A 22,771-nucleotide genomic window follows, 5' to 3' on the forward strand; every position below is an offset into this window, starting at 1 on the left:
ATATTGTGAAAATGTCAGTGATATATACAGATTCAGTGCAATCCCTATCAAAATCCCAATGGCCTTTTTCATGTAAATAGAAATAACTACCCCAAAATTTGTATGTAACCAAAAAAGACCCCAAACCCCAAAAGCCAAAGTAAGCTGTGACAAGGCAGAGTTACGTTGACCATCAACATATTCCTCTGCACCCCCTGAGACACAAAATGCCAGTAAGAACCATCCAGTCTGCCGACAGAGAGAGCACATGCCTAGGGGGCAGACTCCCCAGGGGGAAGTCCCTCCCTGCTGCATACACTTGGCAAGCACACTACAGTGGACCACCACCAGTATTCCCCAAGGCTATTCATAGGAACTGACAGGGACAGAAACTTACTCGGGACTGGGATTTGCATACTCGGTGGCAGGCAAAAATTCAAAACACTATAAAAAAGACTGGAACAGAAGACACCGTACCAATTTGGACCCCCAAGTTACGTGTCATAAGAGCAAGAAACGTACTTTACGGTCCATAGCCACCAACAACGGGCAAAGAGGTATCACATCAAAGGGACAGGGTATGTCAGTCTGATAAAGAACTGGAATGGGCAACTGTAACATCTGTTATCTAAAATGGGAGGAGATAAAGACACGAAGAACCCTTCATGGAGTCCGTGCCTTCACAAGTGTGCTCCCACTGAACATGAGGAAGGCTGAAGGGGGAGTCCCCCGAGTCCTCCCCTTTTCTGGAGGACATGGGAACAGTGGGTAGGAGAGGATGGTGTTATGACTCTAAAACTCGTCCCCACATCACCACAACTTTCTTTCTTCCTACCTGATGTGGTGACCCAGGGGCCAGGGCTACCATTCTGGGTGTGAGAAGCAGGGCTCATCTCTCAGCAAGAAACTGTAATTATACTTTTAACTGTTAAGCCAGAATTCCTAAGGGCTTGATGGGTGGACTGTGTCTTCACCCCCTCCAGGAAAAGCGGGGTTCACAGTGAATGCAGCTGTGTTGCCTAAGGTCAAGAGAGCTCACCGGTTCTGTAACTGGAACTCGCCCTATGAGTGGGGCTGGACTGAGGGACAGGTATATGGTAGACTTACTGACTCAAACTGGGAAAGTTCGTATCTCTGGGTACTTGTCTATGTTCGTTTCATGCGACTGCTGTGACAAATTATCACAAACGTGGTGGGTTGAAAGCACCAAAATGTATTCTCCCACAGTGCTGGAGACCAGAAGTCCAAAATCAACATTGGAAGCTAAGCTGTGGAAAGATGTGGAAATACTGTTTTGGGGTTCGATATTCAACCCACTACAGTTCACTAACTGTAACCGAATGTTACTTTTGTCTCACAGGCAAAACGCATTCACACATCCCAACATCTCCAAAAGTCTTGACTGACACTATCAACTTTCAGGCTAAAATCTCATTTAAACAACGTCAGCTCAAAAGTCTCAAATCTCATCATCTAAATCGTGAAGTCATGTATGGGCAAGATGGCAAGTGTGGTCCATCCTGGGGCAAAATTCATCTATATCTGTGGCTCTCTTAAACCAGAAAATGAGATAATCTGCTTCCAAAATAGAATGGTTATGACAGGCATAGGCCAGACATTCCCATTCTAAAAAGGAGAAATGAGGAAGAATATAGGGACCACCCATCCAAACAAGTTCAGCAGAGGAGATTCCTTTAGATCCCAAGGTTTGAGAAATCCTCTGTATTTGCATTTCTACTCTCCAGGTCCCTGGTGGCCCCTGCATCCTCTGCTTCTGTGGCTGTCTGTGGCTCTGGGCCTCAGAACCACACTTCCTGCGTAACAGTAGCGTGTTTTCAGCTGGAAATGTCCATCAACTGTACCACTTCTTTCACTCTGCCTGGGCTTAGAGCAATTTCAGTCTATACCATCACTGTAATTAAGTCTTGTGTGCTTTGTCTATTAATGAATTCTGAAAATCAAACACCAGTGTAGTGTTTGCAGTATTATAAAAGTAAGCAAATATCATTTACAGCAGAATCAAATAGTATGGTTAATGAGTAAAAACGGAAAGGTTACTTATCAATAATCCTGAGCCCCTCCAGGGACAATGCTTCGTGTGTCTGGGCCAACTCTCTGATACTTTCTGATTCTCCATCCATTGCTCACGATGATTCCATATTTCACGCTGCTTCACATTTGGACTATGTCTTGCTTGAGCAAATATTTGTTTTTTCTTGAAGGTCCTACATCCTTTGTCCTCCTCCTCCTTTATTCTACCATTAGGATCGACCTTAGTCAAATAATCTACTGTGGACAGACTGGCTATTTCTACATATGTCATCTTGAGAGTTCTCATCACTCACACTGAGTGTTAACTCTACCGCTTCATGGACTCCATCTCTGACTATTAGATTTCCTTCTAAATTTTGCTAAAATAAGTACGACACAATTTTATTTTCATTCCTTTATTGGGAGGTAGTCTGTTCCTTGCTTTCTGAAAGCTTTTAAGACAATCTTTTCAGCCTTAAGATTCAAAACCTTCTTGAAGATGTAAAAGGGTGTCTAGGGTCCATTTTCTTTTCTTTTTTATTTTTTTCCAGATTTTATTTTTAAGTAATCTCTACACTCAATGTGGGGCTCGAACTCACAACCCTGAGATCAAGAGTCACACACTCCACTGACTGAGCCAACCAGGGGCCCCAGTTTTCTTTTCTTTGGCTCAGTGTTCAGGAGACACTTTCAATCTGAAGACTTCTTCAGCTATGATATATTTTATTTTCTTTGATTAGTTCTGATCTCTTCCCTTTTCCCTTAAATTCTTAAACATCTGAGTACCCTTGATTAAGCCTTCATGTCCTAACTATTCTTCCAGTATCTTCCAATGCTGTATTTTTGGCTCTTTATTCTCAGATATTCCCCAAAATTTGCTTACAATCCTTGTATTAAATGTTTTATTTTAGCAATCACACATTAAATTTATAATTACTCTTTCTTGTGCTCTATTTCTTTTTCGCATATTTTTGTTTTGTAATACAACATTTTTTTCCTACTTCTCTACAAATACTAATTAGAGATTGTGAATGTATCTTCAGTTCTCTGTTTTGTCTCTGTTTTCACTAGGATCAACTATTCTTTTGTTCTTCTTCGTTCGCTTTTATTCTGTCTTTAGATTTTTCTCATCTGTGTGGTGATCCTCAGTACTCAGTACTGTTTATATTCTTGAATGACTAACGAGGTAGATTAATAGAAAATGGGTTCTCTTGTTGAATGGGAAAGCTGAAAATAGATTCTACTATGTGCATTAGGAAACAGGCTGGCACACTTTAAGAGTCTGAGGTAGAGAACGGAAAAGCAATTTGACCACTCCATTCTGACCCCAGAAAGGTCCAAGAAAAGAGGGTGCCGGCTGTCACAACTGGGAACCTAGCCTACCTAGGTCAGATGACTCAGTAACATTGTAAGAAGGGCAGTTCTATTTTTATCCTGATGACATAAACACTATAACCAGTCACTCTGTATGGCTGAGAATATGAGCAGGATTAGACTGGCTCAGCTGATCTAATCAAAGTGAGTTTAAAATGCTATACAGCATACCTCATTTTTTTGCTTCACTTTATTGCACTTTGTAGATAATGCATTTTTTACAAATTGAAGGTGGCAACCCCCTACATCAAGCAAGTCTATCACCGCCATTTTTCCAACAGCATTTGCTGCTTACTTTGTGTCTGTGTCACATTTTGGCAATTCTTACAATATTTCAAACTTTTTCATTACTATTAGATTTTTTTTATGGTGATCTCTGATCAGTGATCTTTGATGTTATTATTGTAATTATTTTGCAGTGCCATGAACCACACCCATATAAGAAAGCAAACTTAATCAATGAATGTTGTGTTTGTTCTGAATGCTCTCCTCACTGGCTAGTCTCCAGTCTCCCTCCCTCTGGGCCTCTCTATCCCTTGAGACACACAATATTGAAATTAATATCCTCTAAGTGTTCAAGAGAAGATGTGTAATCTCTCCCTTTAAATCAAAAGCTAGATGTGATTAAGCTGAGTGAGGAAGGCATGTCGAAGCTGAGAGGCTGGAAGCTAGGCCTCTTGCACCAAGCAATGAGCCACGCTGTGAAAGCAAAGGGAAAGTTTTTGAAGGAAATGACAAGTGTTACTCCAGTGAACACATGAATGATAAGAAAGCAAAACAGCCTTACTGCTCATATAGAGAACATTTCGGTGGTCTGGATAGAAGATCAAACAGCCATGACATTCCCTTAAGCCAAAGCCTAGCCCAGAGCAAGGCCCTGACTGTCCTCAACTGTGGGAAGGCTCAGAGAGGTGAGGGAGCTGCAGAAGAAAAGTCTGAAGCTGGCAGGGGCTGGTTCACGAGGTTTCAGGAAAGAAGTCGTCCCTATAACATAAAAGCTCTGACGGAGATGGGCAATGGGATTAGTGTTGTTTTCATGCCCGCTAACAACATCCCTTCTGCAGCCCATGGATCAAGGGTTAATTTTGACTTTCAAGTCCTATTAATTAATTATTTATTTATTATTTTTATTTATTTGACAGAGACACAGTGAGAGAGGGAACACAAGCAGGGGGAGGGGGAGAGGGAGAAGCAGGCTTCCCGCGGAGCAGGGAGCCCGATGCGGGGCTTGATCCCAGAACCCTGGGATCATGACCTGAGCCGAAGGCAGACGCTTAATGACTGAGCCACCCAGGCACCCCTCAAGACCTATTTAGAAGTACATTTCAGGGGGTGGTCAGGAAGAAGGCAAAACAGGAGGATCCTGAGCTCACCTGATCCACAGACATACCTAGACAACAGCTACATTTGTGCAACCAACTGAAAACAACGTGCAGACCACTAGGGCAGATTTTCCATAGTTAACTGTAGAGAGAAAGCCACATGGAAAAGGGTAAGAGGGGTAGAGATACAGTTGGGAACCAAACTCCTGGCAGTACTCACGGCAAACAGGAGGGACAGCACAAGCACGGAGAAATGAGAGGATTAGACACAGGGTACCTGCACCTGGAAGACGAATTCCAAGAGCATCTGGCTTTGAAAACCAATGGGGCTTAACTTTAGCAGCTTTAGTCAGTGGAGCTTTAGTCAGTGGAACTGAACTCTAGGTACGTTAAAAATCAGTGGGTTTACGCACCCTTCAAGAGCCAGCCTCATAAATAACTCTGTGGAGACAAAGCACAGAAGCAGCAGTTTGAAAAGCAGCTGGGGGAGACGGCAGAGGTTAGTTACTAACCTCAGAACACGTGCTAGAGGGGCAGGGATCTTCAGGATGCTTCTCCAAGAACAAAAGTGCTGTGGGCACCATTTCTCTTCCCCTCCCCCAGCCCAGAGAGCTGGACACTTGGGGAAGCCAGCACGAGCACTCTCCACCTACCTGGCTAACCATGGTGTCCTGCCCTGGTGTTCCCTTGAAGACCAGTCCCATTCGACCCTCCAAAGTGACTCCTACCCTGCCATACCCCACAAGCAGCCCCAACAGGGACCAGTGCCACTCCAAAGTGACTCTCGTCGTAGAGAGAGGTGGGGAGATAACCCACACACTAGCATGTTCACAGTTTGAGCAGCAGAGCCTCTTAGCTGGCTGCGCAGAGAGAAAGGCCCCGCTGTTTGGTGCGCCTGCAACTGTGGCAGAGAGACTAAGTGCAGACAGCTGGCTGAACTGCTGGCCCCTCCCACCAAGGAGATCCCATTGGCCTCTGGCAGGCACCTCAACCGCACAGAAACCAAATGCTGCCCAGTGCTCCCACAGCAGGCAAAGCAGGTCACTGCAGCCAACGGGACTGAAGGCAAACACGGCTCAGCCACAGTAGTAGGGCATGCACAGCCCACATAGGAGACACCCCTGGAGCACCTTGTTCTAGTGACCAGGGGCATCGTGCTACAGGGCACCCCAGGACCTCTTCTACATGAGGCCACTATTTTCAAAACCAGGAGATGTAGCTGACCTCCCTAATACACAGAAACAAACAGAGAAAGTTAGACAAAATAAGGAGACAGAGGAGTATGTTCCAAATGAAAGAACAAGACAAAAATCACAACAAAAGGGATAAATAAAATGGATATATGCAATACTCCTAATAAAGAATTCAAAGTGCTAGTCATAAAGATATTCACTGGACTTGAGGAAAGAGTGGAGGACCTCTGTGAGAACCTCAGCAAAGACAGAAAACATAAGAACCAGTCAGAGATTAAAAATTCAATAACGGAAATAAACTAGAGTGAATCAATAGCAGATTAGAAAATGCAGAGTAGATCAGTAATCTGGAAGATGGTAATGGAAAGCAACCAGCCAAGCAGCAAGGAGAAAAAATAATGAAAAATGAGAACAGGCTAAGGGAACTCAGCAACTCCATCAAGCATAATAATATTTACATTATAGGGATCCCAGAAAGAGAAGAGGGAGAAAAGGGGGCAGAAAACATATTTGAAGAAATAAGAGCTGAAAAGTTCCCTAATCTGGGGAAGGAAACAGACATACAGATCTCCAAAGCACAGACAGCCTCTAACAAAATCAACCCAAAGAGGTCCACACCAGGACACATAGTAATTAAAGTGTCAAAAGTAATGACAAAGAGAGAATTTTAAAAGCAGCAAGAGACAAGAAAAACAGTTATATACAAGGGAAACCCCATTAGGCTATAAGCTGATTTTTCAGCAGAAACTTTGTAGGCCAGAAGAAAGTGGCATGATATCTTCCAAGTGTTCAAAAGTAAAAATCTGCAACCAAGAATACTCTACCCAGCAAGGTTATCATTCAGAATAGAATGAGAAATAAAAGAGTTTCCCAGACAAAAGTTAAAGGAGTTCATTACCACTAAGCAAGTATTACAAGGAATGTTAAAAGGAATTGAGTGGAAAGGCCATAATCAGGAGTAAGAAAATTATGAAAGGAAAAAAATTTCACAGTTACAAGCAAACATATCATAAAAGCCAGAATGGAAGTTAAAACACAAAAGTAGTAAAATCAATTATATCCAAAAAAAATTATACCAGTCAAGAGATACACAAAATAAAAAGATGTAAAATATAACATCATATAAATAAAACACATAAGAGGGATAAAAATTTAGGGCTTTTAAAATGTGTTTGAACTTAAGTAATAATCAACACAATACAGACTGCTATAAACACGTTATACACAAACCTAATAGTAACCACAAATTAAAAACCTCTAACAGATACAGAAAACATAAAGAGCAAGGAATCCAAGCATAACACTAAAGAAAGCCATCAAACCATAAGGAACAAGATCAAGAGAAAAAGAAAGGAACAGAGAAGAACTACAAAAACAACCAGAAAATAAATTTTAAAAAATTCTAATATATATATACACCAATCAATAATTACTTTAAATGTGAATGGATTAAATGCCCCCAAGCAAAAGACATAGGGTAACTGAATGGATAAAGAGCAAGACCCATCTATATGCTGCCAATAAGAAACATACTTCAGACCTAAAGACACGTACAGACTGAAAGTGAAGGACTAGAAAAACATATACTATGCAAATGGAAGTGAAAAAAATAAGTCAGGTTAGGAATACTTATATCAGACAAACTAGACTTAAAAACAAAGACCTTAGTTGGGCGCCTGGGTGGCTCAGTTGGTTAAGAGACTGCCTTCAGCTCAGTCATGATCCTGGAGTCCCGGGATCGAGTCCCGCATGGGGCTTCCTGCTCGGCAGGGAGCCTGCTTCTCCCTCTGACCCTCCCCCCTCTCATGTGCTCTCTCTGTCTCATTCTCTCTGTCTCAAATAAATAAATAAAATCTTTAAAAAAAAAACAAAAAAAACAAAAAAAAACAAAGACCTTAGCAAGAGACAAAAAAGGGCATTGCACAATGATAAAGGGATTAATCCAACAAGAGGATATCATAATTGTAAATTACAGAAATTATAAGTGTAAATTACATAAAGCAATTATTAACAGATATAAAGGCAGAAATTGACAGTAATACAATAGGAGGGGACTTTAACACCCCACTTACATCAATGGAGAGATCATGCAGACAGAAAATCAACCAGAAAACAGTGGCTTTCAATGACACATTAGACCAGATGGACCTAATGGACATATATAAAACATTTCAGCCAAAGCAACAGAATACACATTCTATTCATGTGCTCATGGAACATTCCCCAGGATAGGTCACATGTCAGGCCACAAAACAAGTCTCAATAAACATAAGAAGACAAATCATATCATGCATCTTTTCTGACCATAGTGATATAAAACTAGAAATCAACCATAAAAAAGAAATCTGGAAACAACACAAACAGGTGAAGGCTAAACAACATGCTACTAAATAATGAATGGGCAAGCCAAGAAATCAAAGTGCAAATTAAAAAATACATGGAGACAAATTAAAACATATGGTCCAGAATTTAGGAACATAGCAAAAGAAAGTCTAAGAGGGAATTTTATAGCAATACAGGCCTACCACAAGAAACAAGAAAAATCTTGGGCCATCTGGGTGACTCAGTCGGTTAAATGCCTGCTCAGGTCATGATCCCAGGGTCCCCCACATTGGGCTCCCTGCTCGGCAGGGAGTCTGCTTCTCCCTCTTGTTCTGCCCCCTTCTCCCCCCACCACCCCTCCCCATCCCCACCCTGGCTCATCCACATCCACGGTGTTCTCAAGCTCTCAAATAAATAAAAAAAATCTTAAAAAAAAAAAAAGAGGAACAAGAAAAATCTCTAATTAACAACCTAACTTTATACCTAAAAGAGCTAGAGAAAAAGAAAAACAAATCCCAAAGCTAGTAGAAGGAATGAAGTAATATTACAGCAGAAATAAATGAAATAGAGACTAAAAAAACAAAAGCTCGATTAGGCCAGGAGCTGGTTCTCTGAAAACATCAATAAAAATGATAAACCTTTATCTAGGCTCATCAAGAAAAAGATAGGCTTTGAATAAATAAAATCAGAAACAAAGGAGGAGAAATACAATCAACATCACAGAAATACAAAGGATTATAAAATAATTTTATAAAAAATTAGATGCCAACAAATTGGACAATCTAAAAGAAATGGATAAATTCCTAGAAACATAATCTTCCAACTGAACCAGGAAGAAACAGAGAATCTGAACTGATCAATTACTAGAAATGAAATTAAATCAGTAATTAAAAACTCCCAACAAACAAAAGTCCAAGACTTTTGGCTGGACTTCACACATGACTTCACAGGTGACTCCTACCAAACATTTAAAGAAGAATTAATACCTATTATTCCAAGCTATTCCAGAAAATAGAAGAGGAAGGAAAACTTCTAAATTAATTCTACAAGGCCAGCATTACCCTGATACCAAAAGCAGATAAAGACACCAAAAAAAAAAAAATTACAGACCAATATCTCCGATGAACATGGATGCAAAAATCCTTAACAAAGTATCAGCAAACCAAATTCAACAATACATTAAAAAAATCATTCGCCACAACCAAGTAAGATTTATTCCAGGGATGCAAGGGTGGTTCGATATTCACAAATCAATCAATATGATACATCACATTTACAAGAAATAGGATAAAAACTATATGATCATATCAATAGATGCAGAAAAAGCATTCCACAAAATACAACATCCATTCATGATAGAAACTCTCAACAAAGTAGGTTTAGAGGGAACATACCTCAACATAATAAAGGCTATATATGAAAAACCCACAGCTAATATCATAATGGTAAAAAACTGACAGCCTTTCTCCTAAGATCAGAAACAAGACGAGGGTGTCTTACCCTCACCACTTTTAATCAACATAGTACTGGAAGTCCGGGCCATAGTAATAAAACAAGAAAAAGAAATAAAAGGCATCCAAATTGGTAAGAAAGAAGTAAAACTGTCACTATTTGCAGTGACATGGTACTATATATAGAAAACCCTAAACACTCCACCCAAAAAAACACCAGAACAGATAAATTAATTCAGTGAAGTTGCAAGATACAAAATTAACATACAGAAATCTCTTGGATTTCTACACACCAATAAAAAAGAAGAAAAAGAAATTAAGAAAACAATCCCATTTACATTTGCACCAAAAAGAATAAAGATGTAATTTATAACATCAATAACTTAAAAGGGTTGAGTAGAGTAGCATAGCGGCAGAGAGCAGTTTTTGTATCTTACTGAAGTTAAGGTGGTTTAAATTCAAATTAGAGTGTTATAATTTTAGGATGTTAAATGTAATCCCCATGGTAACCACACAGAAAATAGCTATAGAATATATAGAGAAGGAAATGAGAAGGGAATTAAAATGTTTCACTAAAAAAAAAAAAAACAACTAAACATAAGACAGTAATGCAGACAATGAGGGACAAAGAAAGTATAAAGCATATTGAAAAAAAGAGCAAAGGGACAGAACTCTCTCTTTATAAGTATTTATTTTAATGTAAATGGATTAATCCCTCCAATCAGAAGATAAGAGATGGCAGAATGGATTTAACAACAACAAAATGATCAAAATATGCACTGTCTTCAAAAGACTTACTTTAGAGCCAAAGACACAAATATGTTGAAACTGAAAGGATGGAATAATCATACAAACAGAACCAAAAGACAGCAGGGGTGGCTATTTCATTATCAGACAAAAAAATGTATTTTTTAAGTTATGAAAGACAAAAATATGACATTATGTATTTAATAAAAGGCTCAATCCAGCAACAAATAACAATTATAAACATTTATGTACCTAATAACAAACCATCAAAATGTATGAAGCAAAAATAAGACAGAATTAAAATGAGAAATAGATAGTTCTACACTAACAGTTGGAGACTTCAATACTCTACTCACAATAATAAGACAGAACAGCCAGACAGAAGTAAGGAAACAGAGGACTTAACACAATAAACCAACTAGATCTAACAGACACACACACAACACTTTACCCAACAACAGATTACACATTCTTTTCAAGTGCACGTGGAAAATTCTCCAGGATACACCATATGTTAGGCTACAAATTAAGTCTCAATAGATTTAAAAAGATAGATATTATATCAAGTATCTTCTCTACCAGCAATGGGATGAAGTTTGAAATCAGAAACAGAAAGAAAACTGGAAAATTGGGGCACCTGGGTGGCCCAGTCAGTTAAGCGGCTGCCTTCAGCTCAGGTCATGATCCCAGGGTCCTGGGATCGAGCCCCGCATCAAGCTCTCTGTTCAGCGGGGAGCCTGCTTCTCCCTCTCCCTCTGCCTGCTGCTTCCCTTGCTTGTGCTCCCTCTCACTCTCTGTCAAATAAATAAATAAAATCTTTAAAAAAAAAGAAAACTGGAAAATTTACAAATTTATAGTAATTAAAATAGTCTTAATCAATGGATCAAAGGCAAAATCACAAGGGAAATTAAATTAGAAAATACTGAGAGAAGAATGAAAAGAAAAATCTAATATGCCAAAATTTATGGGATACATCAAAAGCAGTGCTAAGTGGGAAATTATAGCCTTAGATGCTTACATTTAAAAAGAAAGATCTTGGGGCACCTAGGTGGCTCAGTTGGTTAAGCAACTGACTCTTGATTTCATCTCAGGTCATGATCTCAGGGTCCTGGGATCAAGCTCCCTGTTGGGCTCACACTGAGCATGGAGCCTGCTTAAGAAAGATTCTCTCCCTCTCCCTCTGCCCCTCCACCCCAACTCACAATGCTCTCTCTCTCACAAAAAAAAGAAAGGAGGAGGAGGAGGAGGGGGAGAGGGGGAGGGGGAGAGGGGGAGGAGGAGGAGAAGGAGAGGAGGAGGGGGGGAGGGGGAGGAGGAGGAGGAGAATAAGAAGACGACAGATCTCAAATCCACAACCTAACTTTACAACTTCAGGAAGTAAGAAAAGAATAAGCTAAAGCTAAAGCTGGAAGGAAGGAAATAATAATGATTAGAGCAGAGATAAAATAGAAAATAGAAAAACAGAGAAAAATCAATGAAAGTAAAATTTGGTTCTTTGAAAAGATAAAATTATCGAACCTTTAGTTAGACCGAATAGAATAAATGCATAAAGAATGAGGGAAATAGAAAATACCATTAGTACACCATGGGATAACTGTTGTAGACAAGATCCACTGATGGAAATGAAAATGAGTGGGCAAAAGTTTAAGAAGAAAAAAAAAAAATACCTGCAAGTGTCAGAGTATTGCCCCTAAAATAGTCAGTAATTACAATGGGAAAAATGGTAACTCTACAGTGGAAAAACCTGGTGGACAATGCTTTAAGCAACCGATCAGTGTTAACGTCAACAGTATTAAGGCACGTGGACACCATTTAGTCCCCGATATGAGGCTCTGTGATGGGCACATCAGGATTCAAACCCCAGGTCTTGTTAGACTCTTAAACATTATACTGTTCATCATTTTAATATGAGCAGACATATTTTCTTTCAAGAAACAGATAAATAGACTTGTTGGTGAAAATCAAGGGTAGTAAACCAAGCTGGATATGCTATCACTTGTAAAATATACCCAGTTCTGTAGAGTTACTCATTAAAGTATAATTAATTAGTAAGGGAAGACAGGCTCCAAGTGAGCTAATGTATAACAGAAAAAACAGAATAGAAATGGTATTTACTGATGCTTGACACATGGTAGATGGCAAAAGTAATAATAATAATAGCAAATACTTACAGTGATAATATATTTTTCATTTAATACTATTTTAATTCAATTTTATTTATGGCAAATGCTATTACACTTATTCATTCATTTAATCCTGACAATTCTATGAGATAGGCACTGTATTATTTCCCATTTTGCAAATGAGGAAATAAAGGCGTAAAAGGTTGAGTGATTTGTTTGGGATCATTTAGTAAGTGGCACTAAACTACCTCCCAGAAAATATCAGTTTAATTAGTAGTGTCAGGTACTATGCTAAATACTTTACATATCCTAATCCTCAATATTTCTGTCCAGAAATACCTTTTCTTAAAAAAATTTTAATTTAAATTTGATTTAGTTAAAATACACTAAACAGTCTCAGAGGTACAATTCAGTGATTCATCAGTTGCATACAACATCCAGGGCTCATTATTTCAAGTGATTGTTTTTCATTTTAACAAGTGAAATTTTGCAGATGAAAAATGCAAGGCTCTGTTGGGCTGCTCGACATGTTGCAGGACATTGAGCATGCGTGGCCTCCACCTGGTGACAGTCAGCAGTTTCTCTTCACTGTGAATAAGCAAATATGCTCCCCCAAAACATTGCGAATATCTCTAAGGGAGCAGTACTCCCCCCAAAACTGGTTGTTAAAGGTCATTAGATGATAAGATGCAAAGCTGGGATGTGAATCCAGACCTGTGTGACTCCAAGGTCAGTGTTATTTCCAATACCAGACACAGACTTGTGTAAGAATTGAAATAAAAGCAAATGCACAAAGACAGGGGGAGGACAGCTTCACAAAGTGTGTGGAGCAATACACTCCAGATGAGGAAACTATACAGTTGACCCCTGAACATGTGTTTGAACGGTACGGGTCCACTTACACATGGATTTTTTTTCAATAAATTCAGTACAGGCCTATAAATGTATTTTCTGTTCCTTATGATTTTCTTAATTATATTTTCTTTTCTCTAACTTACTTCATTGTAAAAATACAGTATATAATAAGACATATGACATACAAAATATGTGTTAATTGACTGTTCATGATATCGCGAAGGCTTCCAGTCAATAGTAGACTGTTAGTTAAATTCGGGGGGAGTCAAAAGTTACATGTGGACTTTCGATTGAGCAGGGAGTTACCCTTAACCCCCATGTTGTTCAAGGGTCAATGTGGTTTGAAAGTTAAAGTAGTCCATAAAGTATACCAATAATATCATGTATCATTTGTTGAAATAAACGAAACATAAAGCGTGGACCAATTTGTAAAGTTATCGAATCTGTCTATTGAGGGAATTAGGATTCTGTTCAGAACTCTGAGTGAGAACTGGCATCATTAACATGTTATCTGTGTATGTCTAAGCTGAACAAAGTTATGGAGGTGGGGGTTAAGAGTTCCTGAAAGAATTTCAAAGACTACTATTTCTTTTAGTTTCATCATTCTTGTATTTTCAAATCTATTAAGGATGTTTTCCCATTCATCGTTATATAAGCTATATAATTTATGGGTGCAAATCATCTATGTTATTTGAATTACTTTTTTATTTAATAATAAAAAATTCAGAATGTTGGGGGGAAATATCAAAAGGCAATACTAGTATAATTAGTGCTACAGGTCACAAAAACAGTCAAAACATTCCTCCAAATACATAAACACAGAATAAATATTTTTATCTCCTCAAGGGAACAAAATAGCTTCGGTATACAACGTTCAGATAATACTATAAACTTTTGAAATTTTTAGCATTATAAATATTGATATGCAGATCCTGCTGCAACAGTAGCCTACAATCAACATTTTGGTTATTTAATGGAATTTCTACCCTTCAGCCATATGTATGCATGAACACACATGAGTGCATACCATAAGCAAAAATTTAGTAATCAACTCTAGTAATCAATTACCTTTGCAATAATAACTTCTTTCTTCAGAATCTTCATAGCATAGTATTTCCCACTTGCCTTCTCTCGAACCAAAATAACTTTCCCAAAAGTGCCTTTACCTAGTAGTTTCAAATAGTCAAAATCATTCATTGTCTGAAAAATACAAATTTAAAAAATAGAGTATGAAGTATTTGATGCAATTTATTTATAAAAGATATAGGTATATGTTTGCAGTATCTACTCAAAAGCAAATTTTACCAATTTCTAAGCACACTTAAATGACTAAGAATCAGACTGGCAATGGCTGCCTCTCTCGCAATCATGGATACGAGAAATAATTTAAGCAATTCTCAGATACTGGAGACAATAACTCTGAACCTCAAATTCCTCTATTAGTCAAACTATCAGTCAAGTGTAGGGGCACAAGGAAAACAATCATTTTCATTCACCTTTCAAGGACTCAGGTTTTTTTTGGTTTTTTGTTTGTTTTACTGAAGTACAGTTAACAATGTTATATTAGTTTCAGGTGTACAGAATGATTCAACAGTTCCATACATTTCTCAGTGCTCATCAAGATAAGCGTACTCTTAATCACCTTTATCTATTTCACCCATCCATCCCACCTGCCTTCTCTCTGGCAACCACCAATTCGTTCTCTGTATTTAAGAGTCTGGTTTCTTTGGTCTCCTTTTTTCTTTGTTCATTTGTTCTGTTTCTTAAATTCCACATATGAGTGAAATCATACGGTATTTCTCTTTCTATGACTGTATTTCATTTAGTATTATGCTCTCTAGCTCCATCCATGTCGTCACAAATGGCAACGGTTTATTCTTTTTTATGGCTGAGTAACATTCCATTGTGTATATATACCACCTCTTCCTTACCCATTCCTCTATCAGTGAACACTTGGGTTGCTCTCATAGCCTAGTTATTATAAATAATGCTGCAATAAACATAGGGGTGTGCATATGTATTTTCAAATTATTGTTTTGTTTTCTTTAGGTTAAGTACCTATTAGTGGAATTACTGGATCAAATGGTAATTCTATTTTTAATTTTTTGAGGAACTTCCACATTGTTTTCCAAGGACTCAAGTTTTTCAGGGCTTAGTAGTGCCACTATCCCCAAACAATGTGGTCATCAAAAATGTCCCCCACAAACATTTCCAAATACATCTAAGAGAGCAGTACCTTTCAGGGAAGCTATTTGAGAATGTACTCTAACAAAATTAGGATGAAATCCTAGGAAGTGAAATATCAGTGTGTAAGAAATGTTGAAAATAGCCCTGGAGCCCAGTAAGATGAAATCTAAAAAGAAGCAGTACAACATGTGAGAAAGCAATTGGTGCAGTTCAGAATAGAAAGTCAGGGACGTCTAAGAATGCCTCTAATTTTTCTGCCTGTTTTCAGTTTCATTTCCCAATCCTAAGTCAGGTGATTTCCAGGATTTCGCCAAGCAGACCTGCTACTTGTTCTCTACAGCCCCCTTTATGCATGCTTTTCCTGCTCTAAGAATGTTCTTCCATAAATTTCCATAATTTTGGTATTTGTTGTCCACTAATGCCTTTCCCCCACTCAGCTTTTCATTTGTGTGGACTTGTCTCTTTTTTAATGCCTTTACTACCATTTTAATGGGTTTTTAAACAGAAGGAGAGATAACTGGGTATGCCCAGTTTATCATCTTAAATTTAAATTCAGTTCCGAGGGCTTTATGAATAACAAGTTAAGCATCTGGATTTTATCCTACAGATGATCAGAAGTTAGTAGAGACTTTTCTGCTATTTTATAACTGTATTTTTTCCTGTTTACCACACATCCAAAGTAAATGTCAAGAATGTTTAAAATCAATGATCTCAGCTTCCACATTAAGAAATTGAACAAGAGCAAATTAAACTCAAGAGAAAGAGAAGAAAGGAGATAAAGGTCAGAGCAGAAATCAATTTAAAAATCTTAAAAATAAAAAAAAAAGCAGAGGATATGATACTGGTTATGGACCAGGATAGCTGGTTCTTTGAGAAGATCAATAAAATTGATAAACCTCTAGCCAGCTTGCTCAGAAAAATAAAGAAAGACGCAAATGACCAATGTCAGGAATGAAAGAGCTGACATTACTACAGACTCTACAGACACTTTAAAAGGATCACATGGGATATTATAAACAGCTTTATGCCCATAAAATCAACAATATACATGAAATAAATAAATTCCCTGAAAGCCTCACATTATCAAAGCTTACTCAAACAGAAACAGGTAACTTGAATAGTCCTATGTCTACTAGAAAATTGAATTTGTGGTTAAAAAAACCTCTCAACAAAGAAAACTCTAGAGCCAGATGGTTTCACTGTTGAATTCTTTAAACATTTAAGGAAGAAATGATACCAATTCTATATAAACTCCTACAGAAAATTGAGAAAAAGAGAAAAAGAATACTTCGCAATTCATCCTATGAGGCCATTATTACCCTGATTAAAAAAAACAGACAAAAATATTACAAGAAAACTACAGACCAATATTCTACATATTTTGTAAAAATTCTAAAAAATTTAGAAACAGATGCCTATATTCACTTTCAACATTATCTGCTGCCTATAATTTTGAAAAATTTTCCAAATGTCAAGTTATAATATCTTAACCATTCAATAATATCTCCAGTTCAAAAGACAAGGAGCAAACAGTATCAGGGAAAATGAAAAAGTACATTTATTAATGCAACTAAAAATAAAAAATGTGGCACTAAATATGCAGAATAGAGTTAACAAGGTTACTGTCATTTGAATAGCTGGTAGTATTAAAAAATTCTGTTTTCACTAATATTTTTTTAAAAAACCAAGGAATACTGTATAACCCCAAAGCTACCTGTGCTAGGCAGTCTCCAATGATGGCTGCCACTAGTCCCTTGACTCCCTGTATGCACATGCCATTCTTCCCATGAAGAGGTGGACTGAACTTTCCCTCTCCCTGGGCTAGCCTTGTGTCCTGCTTTGAACACAGAATATGATCGAAGTGATACTATGCCAGTTCCAGATCCAGCCTTTAAATCTAGCAGTTTATACTTTCACCCTCTTGGAAATGTCATAATTGAAAGCCAGCCTTCATGCCGTAAGGAAAGATACCATGTACAAAGGGCCTTGATGATGAGACACCATATGCCAAGAGATCACATAGAGGAGAACCAAGAATCCAGAAATGTGAGAAAGGCTTTCTTGGATCTTCCAGATCAGCCTGTATGCTAACTGAATGCAACTGCTTGAGAGATCCATGTGAGACCAGTGGAAGTGCCTACACAAACCACAAAATCATGAAAACTAATATACTGTTACTCTTTTAAGACATTAAACCTGGGTAGTTTATTCCATGGCAATAATGAACTGAGAGACATTATTCTTATAACTAGGCTACGATGTTATTTTTTGCTCAAAGCTTCATTTGAACAGTACCCTCCCTCAATTTGTATCTAAATGCACTGAAAAATGATCCTTGCTGTGTCCTATTATTAAATATTATAGAAATGGAAACTGAATTCTTAGAGATAAAAATAAGAAAGGAATTTATAAATTGCTTTATGACATTTTCAGATGAAAAGCAATATGTAATTATAAAATATTGCTATATTCCTTAAGGACTGCAATTCTTAGAGAAAAGGAGGTTTAAAAAAATATAATAGCCTTATCATTAAATTTCACAACTTCTATCAGTTTGACTGCCAACCTTAAAAGGGAATTTGCATGGAAATTAATATTAGTAAAAGCATCCTATGTGAAAAAATCAGAAACAGATTTCATATCTATTTTGACAAAACTTCAGAAAATTTAAAAAGTATCTTTGATACCAAATGTTCATGTTCAGCATGGTACACACAGTAATTATCTAGTCTTTACAAATGAAATGTAACCCATTACAAAATGCTTCCCTCTTTTAGATGGTATTAAGGGGAAAAATACAGTAAGATTTTAATGAAAGATGAGAGTATGGATCCTCTGCAGAAAAATTAATCCTCTAAAACCCAATCCCCCAAATTTATTAAGTAAATATTTTACATAGTTATATTCTTTCCTTCGCATAATCTCCAGCATGTCAACGCGGCTGTTTTAGGTTAAGAGATGCATGGGCATACATAACAAATGACACTAGAGTATAAGAAGAAGGCTAATTATATAGTCCAAAATTTAGGTTAAAGAATATGAATATATAATTGAAGGTGAATAAATTAGGCAGAACTTTGACTCCCATTTGGCTGTTGATCCTCTTATGCTGTGCTCCTTCACATACCTGACCCTATAGAGAATGGCCGCTTGGCAGACCAAGATTAGGCACTTCTGAGTCCTCTGATCAAATTCCTTTGAAAGATCATCTTTTAGTTGAAACACAGAACAGCACATAAATCTGGTTATGAGGCTTCTGCCTCTTTTCCACCACCCGGTGTCGTTCCTTAAGAGATTTTTCACCCTGTGCAGCAGAAACTGGGTAATACTCTACCACTAAGAGAAGTAACCATGTGTCTGCTTGAGGCAAGAGAAAACAGCTAAGACAATTCTCAGCAGAGCTAACACAAGTTAGAGGAGCCATTCCCCTCATCCTATTGCTCATTTTTCAAAAAGTGAACAAAGAGGAAAATGTACACTGTAAATTATGAGAAAGGCATTCTTATTTCAGAATATCTGTGTTTACAGTTTGATATTAAAAATAATCTGACTTCTGGGCGCCTGGGTGGCTCCGTTAGTTGAGTGACTGCCTTTGGCTCAGGTCATGATCCTGGAGTCCCGGAATCAAGTCCCGCATTGGGCTCCCTGCTCAGCGGGAATCTGCTTCTCCCCCTGACCTCCCCCCCCATGCTCTCTCTCTATCTCATTCTCTCTCTCAAATAAATAAATAAAATCTTTGAAAAAAAATAATCTGACTTCAGCAATTCTTTCTATGATACCTGATACACATAAAGGATGTAGTACTAGGGAACTAGGGAAGTGATAGCACTATTTTATCCTTTTTAACCAAGTTGTTAGGGCCATCACGAAAGAGTGGTACTGAGGTTCTACCTTTTTCTATACTCTTTGTCATTTTAAAAGGGTCTTATACTCACTTAAAATGAAATGAAATAGGGGTGCCTGGATGGCCCAACTAGTTGAGTGTATGACTCTGGATTCCAGCTCAGGTCATGATCTCAGGGTCGTAAGATCGAGCCCCTAGTTGGGCTCCATGCTCAGTGAGGAGTCTACTTGAGATTCTCCCTCTCCCTCTGCCCCTGCCCCTGCTCACCCGCTCCCTCTCAATAAATAAATAAATAAATAAATAAATAAATAAATAAATAAATAAATAAAATCTTTTAGAAATCTTTTTAAAAAATGAAATGAAATAAAGAAGAAAAATGGAAATCAGGTATAGGTCAAATAAGACAATGAATCCTCCTCTTTTCAAAATACTTCTGACCATATCATTTTTTAATTTTTGAGACCCAGTTTCAGTGAGAGATTTCTTAGAGAATCTACTTTAAAAACCTCACTTTCTATCACTGTTCTGTAAATTAAAATTTTACTGATTTTCCCAAGAGTACACCAATATAAAATGAAATTAACTGAAACACAAAGTACAACATCTTGACAAAAATATTTTGAGAAACCAAGTACAATCATAAGAGAGAATATCTGTATAATTTTGTTCTCTAATATGACTTGGTCATGTAATGAGTATAATAATTATAGTGATTATAAAGGCTCATGTTATATCAATCAATAATAAGAAATAAGTTGCCCACTGAAGTAATACAGTGTATAATTAAAAGTCCTTACGTGTTTGAACAAGATTATTTAATTTCTCTGAATGTCAGATGAATCACTTGCAAAATGGGGTAATAATGGTACCTACATCTCATATGGTTTTTGTGAGGATTAAATGAGATAATACATATAACAGTATTGCTCAGAGCACAGCACAAAATAAACTTACAATAAATGTTTACAAGTGATAATTAGTGAAGGTGATGGATTCTAAGATAATCCACACTGGTAACTGTGAAGAGAAGAAATTGCACTGTGCTTTTATAATGATTAATAACAAGCCTTAACAGGAAAAAAAAAATCCTCCATACTTTTGCATTTTTACATCTTTGAAAATGTTTCTCTCTCTTCATTCAAAATTTTTTCTGGTAAATAATTTCCATATTCATTTCCAAATTCTCTCATCCATAAGTAAGAGTATTTCTAGTTAGGATATTATAAACTCCCCACTTTCAACCTGTAACTGCCTCAACAGCAGCTTCTTACTCTGTTATTAAGTAGAGTTCTAGGAATTTCAATTAAAAAGAGTATAGCTGGCATAGCCTGTTACTGAATGGGGTAGTGTCGAATTGAAAGGACAAGGTTCATTGGGACCTGATTTTAAATTTATGAGCATAGTCACATTTGACATTCATTGTGTACATGTGCTCATAGACATCCAAAAGAAGCTTCCTTATCTCTGAGTAGGTGAGTAAAGCTAGACTATTTCTTTGTTTTAGCTTTTTGCAATGACTGAAGAACAAGGGGGTGTTAAGTTGACTTAAAAGAGGGATTCATTTCAACTAACAAATAGAGGATAAGTCTTTAATGAAGACACAAAGAGTTCTCAGACATTTGACCAAGATCAAACAAAGAATATTATTATAATTAGAAGAGATTTCAGATGAGGAGAGAGTAATTAACAAACTCTAGGTTGTGATGGTATAACTTTATCAAGTTCATGTGTTTAGCACTTGGAAAAAGGAGGATTTGAACTCAAGCAGTCTAACTCCATAGAGTTCTTAATCATTATGCTAAGACCAAATTACATGGGTAATTACATTAAAAACTAGTGTTTTCCTACATGAAGATTAAATTTATAATTCATTATAACAAATACATTCTAACATAATAAATGGCATGTTCATTTACTTTGAACACTTAGATCTTTAATCTTAAAATACCATTTTCATACAAGGAAGTTGTTTTTTAATTTTCTTTTTTTTTAAGAAGATTTATTTACTTATTTGAGAGAACAAGCAGGGGGAGAGGGAGTGAGAGAATCTAAAGCAGACTCCCTGCTGAGCACAGAGCCCAATGAGGGGCTCGATCCCAGGACCCTGAGATCATGACCTGAGCCAAAATCAAGAGTCGGACACTTAAGTGACTAAGCCACCCAGGCACCCAGCTTTTTAATTTTCTATAGCAATGAAAACATAATTTGTAATTCCATCAATATGTAAATTGGCATTTATTAATCTGGAGCACTCAGGGAAGGAAAACACTTTTCCCTCACTGGCTCAGGAGCAAGCCATTAAAATAAAAAGCTATTATTTCCCAGACTATTCACTTTCCTGCTGATATTAGTGAGGCTGGGGCATCAGGTAGGAAGCACACCAGAACCATTTCTGCTTCTGCTTTGAGCATACAAAATACCAAATGGAAAATGACCAAATCATTAGGGAAAACATTATTCCCAAGTTCTAAAATTGTATTAAAAACAATAAGAAAAAAATGCAAATTATAAATCAGCACAATGGCACTTCAGTTAACAAGTACCCCCGAAGCCCTATCGGCTGTCAGTGTTAAGGCCGAACCATGAAAATGAGGTGACGTTTAAATTACTTGGTCTTAAACAGTGACAGGTATTTCAGATTTACCAGGATAAACACCATCCACACCTATATATTTGAATAACGTAAGATCATCAGCCAACACTTCTTGCAAATGGCAATTTTTAGCATATTTCTTCCACACACATACACTGTGCTGAGTAGGGAATAAATTACTATTCTCTACCTTTCTTTTATGATGGGTTGTGGAAGCATCCATCTCCTCCTCCCCTATATTATCAATTTGTGAAGTTGGACTACAATTCATTCTCTCCTCTTCTTGTCTCTGAAGTCTGTCTGCTACAGCCTGAATAGCTTCTGTCCACTCTTCCCTATAAAAACAAGTACAGTTTCCCATTAATAAAGATGGTAAATGATTCAATTATTTCCCTTTCATAAAATATGACATCAACACAACTAAAGTCTATTCCAGGATAATATACACACACATATGTAAATATAACCTCCCACTCTTACTCAAAGGTGAAACTAATCCTAAAAGCATTTAACATTACAGATCTTACAATTGTAGGAGCATTTATTTAAGAGTAGAAGAAAAAAGAAGGAAAGGATTATATGAAAATTCAGTTAAAACCCTTTAAAAGTACAGTTAAATTTTATTACCTATCCACATCTTACGTATAAAGTAAATTGACCCCCCAAAGCTTGCTGCCCCTTGAAATACTTTTTTGTCTAGCCATTGTTAAATTCATCATTGACATAGTCAAGATCTTTACTGTGGTCCAA

At 37.3% G+C, this 22,771-nt stretch overlaps 1 protein-coding gene across 4 annotated transcripts in view; it reads right to left on the reverse strand.

Annotated features, from left to right (window-relative positions):
* The window catches only part of AKT3 (AKT serine/threonine kinase 3), a 309,013-nt gene that overhangs the window by 108,867 nt on the left and 177,375 nt on the right, over positions 1–22,771 (reverse strand). For all 4 annotated transcript variants that reach the window (XM_064594416.1, XM_045877574.3, XM_064594415.1 and 1 more), the window contains 2 exons: positions 22,212–22,356; positions 14,466–14,597 (listed from right to left, as the gene is read on the reverse strand). In XM_064594416.1, the coding sequence (XP_064450486.1) occupies positions 14,466–14,597; positions 22,212–22,356 (277 nt within the window). The remainder of the gene's footprint in view (positions 1–14,465; positions 14,598–22,211; positions 22,357–22,771) is intronic.

The sequence above is a fragment of the Mirounga angustirostris genome, unplaced genomic scaffold (assembly GCF_029215605.1).
Source record: "Mirounga angustirostris isolate CCGP_5_RB_7025 unplaced genomic scaffold, mMirAng1.0.hap1 SCAF_6, whole genome shotgun sequence".
Taxonomy (NCBI): domain Eukaryota; kingdom Metazoa; phylum Chordata; class Mammalia; order Carnivora; family Phocidae; genus Mirounga; species Mirounga angustirostris.